Source organism: Anomalospiza imberbis, chromosome 1, assembly GCF_031753505.1.
Source record: "Anomalospiza imberbis isolate Cuckoo-Finch-1a 21T00152 chromosome 1, ASM3175350v1, whole genome shotgun sequence".
Lineage (NCBI taxonomy): Eukaryota > Metazoa > Chordata > Aves > Passeriformes > Viduidae > Anomalospiza > Anomalospiza imberbis.
This window is the reverse complement of record NC_089681.1, coordinates 117479079-117493139: the sequence shown is the minus strand read 5'-3', so window position 1 is coordinate 117493139 and position 14061 is coordinate 117479079. Positions and strand designations below refer to the sequence as shown.

The window sequence follows — 14061 nt, the reverse complement described above, 5'->3', positions numbered from 1 at the left end:
TTGGCTGACTGGCCTCCAGCACCATTTCCCCTCTGTGCCCTGTGTCTTGCTAAGAGATGGTTTCTTTGACGTGTTCTGAGCGCATCGTGGGAAGAGCTCCGTGGGAGAAAACTAGGAAAAACCCAATAGCTGTAAGATTCCTGCTCCGTGTGTCATCTCCACCACGTGTTTGCGATTGAGCAAACATAATCTGTCTGGCAGATAACCCAGTGTGCCGTGCCTGCAAGGAAACAGGCCTCTCTTTGACCTATGACTGTATCTATGTGCAGAGTTAAGTGTATTTAGTTAGAGATCAGTCATGGATTTGTCACAGTTCCTCATCATGGAGAAATCTCCATTTCACTTGTGGTGTCATCCAAAGAGACATGCTCGTGCTCTTCCTTCCCCCCCCCCACAGCTGTATTCTTCTCCGGGCAGAGCAGCAAGCCAAGAATGTGCTGCCTGATCTCCCCTCCCTGCCAGCCACGGTCAAGCATGGTGGCAGCTCAGGGAGATGAGCCACCATTCCCACAGTGTCTCTTCCCACCACGTTGGAGTTGGCACAGACAAGTAGGGCAGCAGGCAGAGTTCCCCCACCGCTTGCTTCCAGCAAGTCCTCTGTGCTGCCCACACGACTGCAAAAGAAATTATACCACATGTACGAAACCAAAAGCTTTTCATACTTCAATTTGTTCTTTCCTGTGCCCGAGGCCTTTGTTAGCAAACAAGACGCCAGTATTTGGGAGGAGAGACAATGGTGTGGTTCAGCTCATGCTGCGGAGGCACGCTGAAAATGGTGCAACAGCTGAGTTGTTGCCCTCTTCCTCCCTGCTCCGCCCCTTAACTTTATTATTCTGGTTCAATGACATTTATTTGTCTCTAAATGCCCAATTTCCTATACAGCACATTTGTTTTACAAAGAGACTAGTAAACTAAAACTATATGTTAGGCAGAAGTTCTATGGTCTGAAAACACAGATAACCCATATTCGCCTTCCAGCCTTCCCTGGCTTCAAATTCAGTGACAACCAGCAATAACATTCTTAGCCACTGGCCTTCTCCTCTTTAGCTGCAGGCTAACTCACTAAGTTGATAAAGATATGCTCTTTGAATGAGTTGACACCATGTGCAGCCAATTTTGTATTAGGAGAAAGAAAGCAGATAAAAGAAGAGCACTGGGCTGAGCCTGTGGTATCAGGAACTGATTGCAGCTGAGAATTCGTCATTGCTGAAGTTTGCATTGTATTTAGAGAAGGAAGTGGTTGTATCTGTGGTCCAGCTCGACTGAGGTTTGCAGCCCCATGTAGACACCAAACCTGTCGGGGCTTTGGTTAAGCTCCTTAAGAGGACACAGTCACTGCTGGCCTTCTGTGCGTGTCCTGTGTCTGCAACAAATCCCCCTGAACAACTGTCTAAACAGGGCCCAAGCAAGGCAGATACCCAGGGGATCAATAAAATTTATTATATGATGAACAGTAAATACTGTTCTGCCTTAATCATATGAACTGGTTTGGCTGAGTTTTCCTCCCTCAAGTCGATTAAGTGTAATGCTTCTGTGCAAACACTCAGAGTTTCCATTAAATATGTCTGTATGTCTGATCCCAGGATGACACTCTGATATTCCAAAAATAGTTTATTAAATTGAAATTCCAAGATGTATCATCATAAGCCTGTCACTTGGGTAGCAAATCTGCTGTGTTACATAAAAAATATTGGTTATATAATGGGATTTTTATCAGTCTAGTGACATAAACGCAAATATTAGAGCATTATTAGGAAACCAACCTCTCTCTGACTTTGGATGTGTTATGCTGGAAGTTAGAGAAAAAGTAGCTTATGTGTATGTGGGGAATTTAGATGCTGTAGTTGCAGAGGTGTTTGACAACCCAGAGCTAGTTTGGGCATTTTCTTTCTTATAAATATAAACACATTTTAAATGGCATTGAGGAAAGAAACTGAAATGTGATAAGAACTTTGAGCAACTCCAAGGTTTTCTTTGTGATGGCCCAAACTCATGCCATTGCTGCTGGCAAAAGTAGTACTTTTTACCTCTTGAAATACATGGAGAAAGAGCTGGGCAGCTATAGTCTGCCTTATCTTCTGGCAGGCTGATAAAGGTCCCGAGCTAGCAGAAACTGGGATTCACTACAAGAGGACATATGGAAGAGCAGCAGGGATTTCCTGCAGGCAGAGCAATGTTCATGTACGCATCCACAGCCAGTTGTCACCGGTGATCAGATAACAGTGCCAAGCCCTGGGGAAAGGCTGAATGGGCAGCAACTGCTCAGGGAGCAGAGGCTTTGTGTGGAAGTCCTCTCTTCTGGGGAGAGGAAGCTTTGAAGTATGGGAGCATGTAAAAAGTGCTGTCGTGAGTTTCCTGAAAAAGAAAGGACTAAATGTTCTATACATAGAAGTAAGTGCATGGTTTTATGAGGTAGAAGCTGATTTTGCAGGTTGCACAACTTCTTGAAAACCCTGAGTAGGGTACTCTCTGAAATTGCACAGCCTGATGTTACTGATGGACAACCACCTGTCCCCATGGGCTTTCAAATCATCAGAGCATCACTTTTATTAAGCACAGGCAGTCTGTGTGGTGGAGGGGTTAGTAAGTGAATTAGACTTTTCAGCCTGAGGTAAAAGCAGACTGAAAAAAAATAGATGCAAGGTCAACTTCACAAGTTAATATAAGTGAATTCAATACTTCAATTTCACATATTTTCTGGGTTAGTTGAAGTGGGGCAGACTGTAAAAGGCTGATGTGCTCTTTAGTGTCTCCAGTTCAAATAAGCAGTTTTCCCAGTAGCACTGACGACTCCCCACTCTGCTCTATCCCAGCACTTTGAGCATTGGGCACACCTTTAGACTGAAATCTCACAGTGCTCTGCTGAGCAGGTAATTCCTATCCTCCTCTTATGGGTGGGGAATTGGAATACATAGTAAAGGAGTAGAAAAGGGGAGATGAAGGGAAGGAAATCGGTGGGGAGGGGGCACTGAATGTGCTTCTCAGTGAATGCTCAGTATCAGACATCTGTGTCCTGGGACACAGAAATACCTGCTTGTAAAATAGTGGATGACGTGTCCAAAGTAACACTGAAAGCTGTTACTGGTCAGGGTCCCCATACCTCCTGCCCCTAGCCTTTAAGTAGAAAACAGTTCTCCTCAAAATCTATAGATGCAGGTAACCAGAGCAAAGGACAGCCACTCTTGCCACCTTGAAGACCCTGTTCTGCAAACAGGGCTGTGCATATGGGCCTCCTGCATCCATGTGAAGCTCCCTTGTTGCCTTCACTGGAGTGCTGCATGGGGCTCCAGGGCTTCCAAGCCCTCACAGTCCCAGCTGGGCTTTCGGTTTACCCTGGCAGTGAGCTACCTCAGTGCTACCAAGTGCACACTGACAAAATGATTAGTTTAAACCATGGCATAAAGGTGCTATTAATGCTTGGAGTACTGCTGGATTTTTTCCCTTGCAGAGAGTAGGAAAAAAAAAAAAAAAGGAGAAAGATTTTTTTGCCCTGTAAGATTAAACAATCATCATGGTTTTAAGGGCTTAATCTGCTAGTATGCAGACTGCTGGCTGATAAGTCTCCAAGTCTGAGTGTAATTGGATGCAGCATCAGATTCGGTTGTGTGGGCTTTCCAGGGGCTGTTTGTTTGTTTGTTTGTTCATTTTTTAACACACTGCAGAGTTGAAGAGATCTGTCTCTGGAAATGCCTTTGGGGGTGAAGCTGTAAAGCTGTGCGCCCCCCAGCCGGTATTTCGGCAGTACCTATCTGGAGACCTCCACTGGGGGAGCACAGTGGGGGAGGCTGCTCAGTGTATGAATTCGTGCCATTGTTCGAGGCACACATCTGCCTCAAGAAACTGCACGGCACAGGCCGTTACTTATTCAGATGCAGAAGCTCCTTCCGTCCCACAAGACGGCCCATTCAAGTCACATGCCAGAGGTCTCAGCAGAATGGGCTGCAGCTGCTTCAAATCTGCTGTCTAACATCAGAAGCAGTTGGACAAACTGTACGGTGCTGACTACAGCCAGGCTCCCCGGCGCCGAGGAAGACAGGGAAAAGATTTGGGATCCCAGCGCTATGTTCTCAGAGGACCTGTGGCTGGAAAATGAGAAAAACTGTGCTGTTGTTCACAAGTCAAAGCGAGGAAGGAAGCGCCAAGAGCTCCTGGCCGTGGCCCTGGGGGTGAAGGTGGGAGTCAAGGGGGCACTTTTGTGGCAACCTCTGAAACTCTTTGCCTATTCACAGATCACCTCCCTTGTCAGAAGAGCAGCCTTAACTCAGAACGACAACCATTTCAACTATGAAAAAGCACATAATTTTAAGGTAAGCACAGCTTGCTATTATTTGCAGCTAAAAATTCCTGTTGAGATGCCTCACATTTTATTTTTTGTTGTGATGAGGTTTGCATGCACCTATTTATACTAGTTCTAAGAAAAGTGTTGAAAAATTAATTTTTCTTTCTACTTTAAGTTCCATTAACTGATTTCCTTGTATGCTGTTATATAGGCTCTTAATCCAAATGATGGTTTTCCTGCTAACTTTAGTACTTGACTGGCAATTTAACTCTTTTTCACAGATTCAGTTTTCTTTTTTATTCAGAAACAAAGTACTTCATATTTATTGTCTTCATCTTAAGTGTATCTACTTTTAAATAAGAAAAAGGCCCATTTTCAAAATCCAGCTATTATCAGAAGCTGGTAGAATTTTACCAGCAAACATTTTGCACCATTTCTGATTTCAGAAGAAATTGAGAGAGCTCATATGCTCCTAACAATAAAGCAAAGCACAGTGGTGGGTATTGTCTCCCAGCTTTTGTTCCCCCACCATATGCTAAGGAAATGTTCTCAGAGTCCCACTGAGCTATAGGATCTGAGCTTGTGTTTGCTTGACAAACTAAAACAAATCACTGGTCAAACACAGGGACGTTTAAATGGATCATCTCTCTGCTGTCTATATGTAAAATCAGATTCTTAGGGATTCTTTTCCCAAGTGCTGTCTCTGGCAGACTGCAGCAGGGAAGTGACTCAGCTTTGGAAACAGACCTTCCAGGCAGCTTGTATTAAAATGTTTTGCCAAAGGGACTGTGCTGGTTTCAGAGCGTGCCAGCCAGTTACCGTAGCTAATGCTGTCAAATTGTATTTTGATGCTTATCGGAATGAGCATCAAGAATAAGAGGCAGTAACAAGACAAGAAAGGAACATAGCTTTGAAACATCAGTTTAGTTAATGCTCCTTGAGGATGCTGATCTCGGTCACTGTCAGAATAGCTCAACTCATTAGCAGAACAAGAATTTTCTGATATTCATCTAAGGCCTGTCAAAAAGAAGAAGCGGTGATCAAAATCATTTCACTTAGCAAAAAAGTTTCACTTCTTATTTTTCTACATACTCTGCTGTGCAGACATTGCTAACCTCTGCAGTGCTTCTGCTGTCATTGGCAAATCAATAATTTAATATTAGTGAACAAAACAAATAATGGCATCGCTTTTCTCATTCCCCTTCCTTGACCCAGTCTACAGGAAAGTCGATATTTATCTTTCTGATCAGCACTGAAGGAAATAGGGGAAAGAGTCTGTGTTTTCTTGCTTGATTAAGCTAACTTTCATTCTTTCTGGGTTTTGTCCTCATTATCATTTTAATATCAAAACTATTTTAGTTTAACTAGAAAATATTTTCTCATGACTGAGACTTCTTTCCACTCTGACCCATGCATTCTTTCCTCTTTAAAATTTCCCCTGTTTTGGCTTTGATTTATAATTGGACCTGTGCCCAGTTAACTTTGCGTTTGCACAATCTAGCTGTTGTACAGTTTCTGTTCCTTTTTGTTTCAAAAGACTCATAGTTTAACTGGAAAGCCACATAATTAAAAATATATGTATTCAAAGACTTGAGAGCAGAAAATAATTTTTCTATCTTAGTAAAGGCAATAACAGACCCTAGGGAACAAACAGTTTTAAAATAATTTTCCAGAAAGGTCAATCAAAACTGTTACATTTGCTTAATGGACAAATATGTTCACTATGAAAATACAGTTACTTTTCCAAAGGAATATATTAGAACATGTCCAGTTGTTGAACGAAAAATGTGGATAGTATACTCAGAACAGAACATTTAAATTTAAAACATAGCTCAAGGCTAATATCTTTAATACATTCCATATTTGTTACATAAAAGAGTTAAGAAATCATTTAAAGAAGAAAGAATGGCTTTATGGGTCTCGGGGCAAGATGCTTGATGGCTTTTGACAGCACTCAGGCTATGATGATACGGAGTTTATCTGAAGGACAATGCTATTTTGAAGACATTCAAAAAGTTGTCTTCCCCATTTTTAGGTGAATACTGATATGCATGATATCATTCATCTCAGTTTCTAGGGATAAAGGTTATGTGTCACAGTGTCCCTCATAATCTTGTCATAGGCAATTCTTCATGAACAAACAGACACTCTTTTGTTGTTTAACCATGAAGAATCTAAAAAATGAAGTGCACATTTCTAGCAAAGCTGATGGGATTTTTGTATGTCTTATACCAAAGATCTTACTGCAAGAGAGAAGGAACAAAAGGAAGAAATAGGCTCAAGGCACAAATTCAGAGCAAGAATGTCTCTTCCTCCATCCTTGCCAAGCTAATACAAAAATTAAAAAGGAGCACTGAAGTTTGGAGCATGAGGGCACCAGGTTTATGCTCTGCTGAGCATCCATGCTTTCTCATTCACCCTTTCTTCCAAATTTCAAGACACTCAAGGCAAGTAGACAAAAAAAGATTTAGTATCCAGGCTGATTTGTTAAGCTGTGTTCATCTTGAGCACACCACACAGTCACATGAATTTAGGTTTGGAGCTGGCGTCTGTCTGGCGGGACAGCTTTGCCTAAGCCAGTGTAGACATACCATAACTCAGGAAAGAGAATAAATCTCCGAAGCCCTGTTTAGAAAAACACAGACGTATTTAGCTAGCTAAGTGGGTGTCAGCCTAACTGGATCCCAAAGTCCTCTAGTGTCTTGCTCCTGTTCGGATTCAGCATCCTTTTTCAGATGTGCTTTACCTGCCAGCTTCAGTGGGGTCCCAGCTGGTGGTGAGGTCATCCTCGTGCCTGAGGGCAGCAGCATGGAGATTGAGGATGCTCCACACTTTTTATTCTAGGCTGGGAATTCATGAGAGGGCTTCTGTGCTGCTTTAAGTGAACAAATACGGCTGAATAATGTGCATTTACCACAATACTGTGCCTGTTTGCCACCATAGCATGGGGAAATCCCATTTGCAGGTGGGCTAGTGGAGTAAAGGCAGCTGATTACAGACAAGTCAGGAGATCTGCTGGGAGAGAGGGGTCTCCGGGATAAATTTCCCCTTGTGTTAAGCACTACAAATAATACTGCTTCTGAGAGACAAAGGGTTTGAGGGAAGCATTTTTTACAGACATCACGAAGATTATGTGCATTAATTTAAACAAAAATAACAGCAGAGTCAGCTTTTCTTCCCTTCAAATGGCTCAGGTTCAGCAGGACTCCACAAAAGAGTCTAAATGTGTCTGTATTCAGGCAAAAGTCTGAAAAAAACTTATTTTCTTGGAAAGCAAATAGAGAAGTCTTCAGACCCAGTCACATAAAACCAAAATTGTCTCAGAAACAACACTGTATAATGTCAATAAAAAAAAAAAGAAAAGCATTTCAATTCAAGACAATTGTTTTTGTTAATTTCTGCAGTGTTTCTCACAACATTATTTTGGTTTGCCACAGTACTGGCATTCTTCAACTTTGGTCTGAGTTTTCCCCTCTGTGGAGATGACTCGGACACAAGCTGGAAGTGAATAAGGTAGCACCTGCAGGGGGAATGCTGCCATTTGAAAGCAAGGGGACCAGGGGGTGAAGGGGAAAGAGAACAGGAAGGCAACAAGAAGAGACATGCAGGGTAGTGTTGTGTGAGATTGTCCAGCAGAGAAGAGACAGTGAATGTAAGAGAATTTTCATTGGAAGAGGATGAAAGACTGACGAGAAAAGTACAGTGTATAGTCTGAAACATCAGGGGGTTGGCTTATTTTAAGAAATAGTTCCCTGTAAATGCTTTTTAAAAGTTTGAATTATGTGTCAACTGTAGCTCAATCAGCTAAGTCTATGCTGTGTGTACACAGAGAGGTCTACTGAGACTTCAGGATGGGGTAGGAACCAGCAATAAAGAGTTCCAGATCATAGTTCCAAAAAATCTATTCCCAGTCTGTTTGTAATGAATGTGGTTACAAAGGATGGGGCAAAAACTAAAACTCCATCTCAAAAAACTGTGACTTGCTGTTACCTCTCCCTGTTTGAAACAGACATGAGGCCAGTCTTACAGGGAAAATTCCCATTTTACCATTTACCATTCAAAAATATTGTGTTCCTAAGAATAGGTTTCCTCCGTTATTTCTTTAAAATTAATGACAAGCCATAAGAGACTTAGTTCAAAACTGCATCTTAAGGGAATTTTTGCACCTTCATCTAGAAACTTTTGAAGTTCTCTCTTTTTTCAGTTAGTTTCCCTGTTTCAACTTGGCCAGAAACCACAAGACTAGCTTTTCACAGAGTATTTCAGCTGGAGGCTTGCCATTTGAGCTAAAATGCGGATCCGTGAAAAATTGAAGTGAATGAATAAAGAGAACTCAACCTTTGAGGGCCACCAAGCTGAATGGAACAAGGGAAGGATGCGCTGTCAGCAATTCTCAATTGGAGCCCTCAGTCAGCATTGATGACTTTCCAATTAATGGCAGGAAAGATCAAGGAATAATCAGCTGCCATTTTCAAAATAAGCCTCAGCCAGATCAGTTTAAATAAGCTTTATGTAAAGCGAGCAAGTAAGCCCCAGATAGCCTTGCAACTGCAATGGACTTTGTTTGTGAAATGGTGCATTTTTAAAAGTCCAGGCTGAGCTCTTACAACCCCTTCTCACAAGGTTAGCTTTTGTAAACTGCTGCAAAGCAGAAGACACAGCTAGTTATCTTCCCACAGCAGATGATTTTCACCCACAATTAAGTGCAGGTGCAGACCTACTAATTATGTGGCTTTCAGTCTATAAATGATAAAGATTCAGGCATAATTAGTTTTATCTGTATTTTTGTATCCACTGAAGGTCACATAGTGCATGTGACTGAAACTCCGGTCATCAGCTGTTACATACAGCCATTTACCCCCGCAAAAAGCCACGTCTGAAATTCATGCTACCCACTCTGCAAAATGAAATTAATTGAAATGGGAAAGTATGGGGCTATAGCTATCTCAAAATGTATTGCAAGGTCTTGTTTCCCAGAGACATGTGTTTTTCTGAGAGGTAAAATACCATGTCAAAACAAGTCCAAAATTCCAGTTTTGATCTTTCACTGTCAAAAGGAAGGAAGAACTACTATTGCTTTAAGTTTATTAACACAATTATTTAACTGTGAGTAGTTGGTCAGAAGCCATTTACAGTCAGGCTCACATTTTTTTCTCAAAGTCAGGAAGAGAAGTCTGTATTAAAATCACAATACTTCATCTTTCTGGACTCGAGTACAGGCTTGTGTCAGTGTGATCCCGCAGACAAATGAGGCAAAAACATTAGAATGCAAAAGGCTTGGCCTAAAACTTTACAGTTTATCTGAAAAAGGCCAATGACTGTTTTTTCACTCTATGAAAAGCAAAGAGCAGCTTTTCCCATCCCAGGGGGGGAAGTGGCCTTTCAGCCATCCACCCAATGGGTAAACAAGAGCAGAGAGAAGGAAAGGATGCATTAGCACCCAGAGTGTGCATGATTTATGTTTTGTTAAGCTCAATTAAGTCTCTGGCCAGAACTAGCTCATACCATGCCCATTCACAGGGGCATAGACCTCCCTATTTACTCTTCATTTCAATGAAAATTAAATGCTTACTTTACCAGAATACACATCTTAAATAAAAAGATCTTCTGCTGTAGCCTTTGGAAAAGCAGTGGCGGAAGCAGCAGTGGTGTGCAAAACATGGCTGGGGAGATATAGGCTCTGTCAGCACACAAATCATTTTATTCTTCTTTATTTACTTGTGTGTGGACTGTAGCAAAATGAAGTTTGATTTGTTGAAAAAGACTCTATTGACATCTTTTCCCCATGTGAGTTCAAATTACTTACTACACTGGGGAAGGGTGCTTTCATCTACAGTTATTTGGATTATTAGTTTTATTTTTTTTCTCCCCTCTGCCATAGCTAGAATGTCAGCAGGCAAAAATTATTTGTTTTCAGTGTCATCCACAGCCTAGTTCTCTGCTATGTTAAGCCTATTGAAAGATAAACTTCAAGATCAAAGCAAATTTCTGTTCCCATGGTTTATTTCATCTAGACGTTGGAAGGATGTGGGCACTATGTGCTAAAGATTTACTCCTACTGAGTCTTCTGTTGTTTATCCATTTCAGTTGCTCCATCTGTCAGACCATCTGCCTTCCAGTGACCCCATTTCTTTCCCCCACCCCCATTTGTATTACAGGTCCATACGTTTCGAGGTCCGCACTGGTGTGAATACTGCGCCAACTTCATGTGGGGTCTCATCGCTCAGGGAGTGAGGTGTTCAGGTAGCACTTCAACATTTTCTGTCATTCTCTTGAAATTCTCAGATATCTGTCCCACCCCAGCCTGCACTCCCTGCAGGAGTGGAGGGCTGGGATTTCTTTAAAGAACAAAGCAGGAAATCCTCCCATAGAAGTTAGAGCATTTTCATTTGCCTCGTTAGCTGGTTCAGAAATGAAGCCATCAACCCTTGGTTGCTGAGTTACATCCTCTACTAGTAGCTTGATCCTGCCTGTGCCTGTGCCTGCTGTATACATTCAAACTTCTTCTTTATGATTAAGTTATCCCTGAAGTTTTTATGTCTTAAGATGCGAGCACTGGAAATGGCAAAGCCAGCCAGCAACGAGGCTTCATAACTCCTTTTTTTGCTACCAATCGCTGGGAAGTGCCCTTGTCTGCAAAAAAGACTGCCACCTGTTTCCCATAAAAATACCATGCATTGCTGCAAGCCTGAAGTATCCCACCTCAAGATAAAAACAAAAAACATGACCTTCATTTTCCAAGAGGGATTAGTTTTCTGGTGCCTGTATTGGCATTTTAATAGTGCCTTAATTATTTTAAATTTGTTTGTTCTTTTGTGGAAAAAAGTTATCATGCAAAAATGCAATAATCATCACATCATGTGCTTTTGGATTCAGCAAGTGAATTAGTATTAGGTGCACTAGAAATGGATTTTCATAACTTCTTTCTCCAGATCTGAAATCACTTCAAAATATTGTTTGTCTTACCTCTTCTTGACCTGACCTCCAGGCATTCCTGATTTCAGACTGGCACCAAACACTTCCAACCCTGACATCTGCCTTTCATAGACAGAGGAGGTGGTTGTTACCTAAAATTAATTTAGATCACAGTTGGAAGGATCAAAATAGCTTTCATAAATGCACAGTTTTAATAAGTGCAGTCTCAGCTACTGCTACATCTTGTCTGTCTGTAGGTGAATAGTGGTAACTGTAAAGAATATGAGGAGATTAAAAAAGAGGAATAGTAGTTTGCTTTTCAAGCTATTTGATCTTAGACACAAGTGTGCAAAACCTGACATCACTAATGCACAGCACTGTATTTGTTCACATACATAAAATATTAAACTTATGAAAAGGCATATTTATTTAGTAGGAAATATAATACTCTCCCTCAAAATTACCAGCATTTAACTCTAACTACACAGATGCATTTAAATTTAACTTCACATGCCTGGAGAACAGCACCGAACACAATGCAGGCAGGATCCTATTTGCCACTTCTCACATTTGTTTAGATTTCATAAATAATGAATTATGCATTAATAACTGTATGGACAAACACACAAAAACCTACCCAATTCCATTAAATGTTTAGGTGTTCTTATGATTTTGCTTGATTAATATTTTATAGAGTATAATACTGAGACATGCTGCAAGTTATACTCCTGTTTACATTTTTAATAGCTTAATGTTAAATTAACTCAAAGGGTTATCAGTGATGAGCATGTCTGGGAAGGAATCAGAGTTATATAAGATAATGCAACTCACAGTGGTGGTGTTTGCTTTACTGAAGCTTATAAATTCATTTGGCTAAATACTTGAATCTATTAGAAAAATTCAGTTTGTGGAGGTGAAGCAGTGATGGTTTACCAGAAACCCACCTGTTCAACTGAGGGCAGTATTTGGCTCTGGAGTAAGACAGCAAGAACTATTTGAAAAATGAATCACTTTTTTACATTGTGCCTTTCACAGCATTTTATGTGCCTAAGCTGACCTACAGGCTAAGCCACAGGGGACACTTAGTCACCAGTGAAGTGATGAGCCAGGGATGGGGAGTCTGCTGATGTGGCATAGCAAGCCAAAATGTGACACTGCAGGAATATGGAAGGGGGAGTGAGGCATGCTGGCTCACAGCACTGTCCCAGTTGGAGTGCTCAGGTGAATCTTAGGTTCTGTGGCCGTGATCAGTGCTAAGCCACAGGACAGCCAGCAATGGACAGTCACTACTGTGCCAATTTTAATTATGGCTGATCTAAAATACCCACAAGTTAAGTCTCAGGTGTTTAAATGCAAAACCTTGAGCTATGTGTCCAGTAATGAACTGATCCAAACTGCACCAGCAGTCTCCTTCAGCTCAGAGGAGTGTAAGGGACATCTGGAGTTTTTAAAGCTTTTTGACAACCCTGTTAGAGTTTACTTGTCCCACTATGATATTTTTACACATTTTCATGCTCATTTTTCTCATCTCCACACTATTCTATTTTTCCTGACTGATGGGGAAATTGTGCCCCTTGCTTGATGTGGACCAGGAAAATAAATTGTTGGACAAGACCTATCAGCATTAGTATTAATTAATGAATGAGTTAACGTGGCCAACTCTGCTTGCAGACTGTGGGTTGAACGTACACAAGCAGTGCTCCAAATACGTGCCCAATGACTGCCAGCCAGACCTCAAGAGGATAAAGCGAGTCTACTGCTGCGACCTCACCACGCTGGTGAAGGCCCACAACACCCAGCGGCCCATGGTGGTGGATTCCTGCATTCGGGAGATCGAAGCAAGAGGTTTGTGTGCTTGGGAGAGCAGCAGACACAGCGAAATGAGGATTACTTGAATTACATGCTTGAGCTAGAACCGGTGCTGTGCTCGTGCACACTGAGGACAGGATGAGAAAATGGGTTTTTAAGTGTAGGTGATACATTGCTTTGCATTAGCTAGTAAAATTAAATCATGGCATTCCTTAATGCAATTCACTGAAATGCTTTCTGAAAACATGTCAAAACATGTATTACGTTACACTTCTGAAAGGGGTGAACTTTAAAGTGAACTTTTAAGTTCATGTTTATGTGTCTTTTTTCATTATTTTAACATACCTAGGGACACATTCCATTTCAGAGCACTCAGTTTAAATCAAATCCATTTTTAATAACCTTTATGGACATTGTGGGCAGGAGAGCACGAGTGACTGGAAGTGACTTGGACAAGTGAGGTCAGGAGCTATGGTGTTTTGTGGCAGGACATATCTCATGATGTTCGGTTACTGACTGATGGATCCTGTAGCACAGGCAGCATGTCACAGCCAAAACTCAAGCTTGTGTCAGGTTTTTGGTAAACGGATGTGTGCCAGATTGAAGGAAAAACATATCCCCTTCAATAATCATGTATCCCTCTGTAATATTCATGTATTTTTCCTCTGGATAGCAAATGTGCATGTTGTGCTGCCCAATAAGGCAAATTTTCCTGTTAGTCACAGCTTCAGCACAGGAATCTAATAATGTTGAATTCATGGCATGCCAGTAATCTGCATAGCAACACACTGATACTAGCCATAGGGATTTCAAACCCACGCATCATCTACTGAATTGACTCAAAGACTTACTGGTAAATCCCCTGCACTGCTCTGTAAAGCTCTAGAAGGATTATATCATCATTGCAGGGACAAATGGAAAGAATAGTATGGACTAAGACAGAAGAGCTTTACTCTGATGATATAGCAGGAAGCTACATTGCATTTGAGATCTAATCACTTACTTGTACTTTTATTGATTGAGATAAAATCTTCTGCCTGCTCTCTGTTTTTTCAACA

General features: G+C 41.4%; 1 protein-coding gene and 1 long non-coding RNA gene across 2 annotated transcripts in view; one reads left to right on the top strand and one right to left on the bottom strand.

Moving 5' to 3' along the window:
- The window catches only part of CHN2 (chimerin 2), a 159753-nt gene that overhangs the window by 131841 nt on the left and 13851 nt on the right, over window positions 1-14061 (top strand). Inside the window, exons 7-9 of the mRNA XM_068207925.1 lie at window positions 4230-4307; window positions 10438-10522; window positions 12866-13039. Coding sequence (XP_068064026.1) covers window positions 4230-4307; window positions 10438-10522; window positions 12866-13039 — 337 coding nt within the window. The remainder of the gene's footprint in view (window positions 1-4229; window positions 4308-10437; window positions 10523-12865; window positions 13040-14061) is intronic.
- Window positions 9223-14061, bottom strand: part of LOC137484252 (uncharacterized) — a 26740-nt gene continuing 21901 nt past the window's right edge. The window contains exon 3 of the long non-coding RNA XR_011004800.1: window positions 9223-11346. This is a non-coding gene — a long non-coding RNA (uncharacterized lncRNA). The remainder of the gene's footprint in view (window positions 11347-14061) is intronic.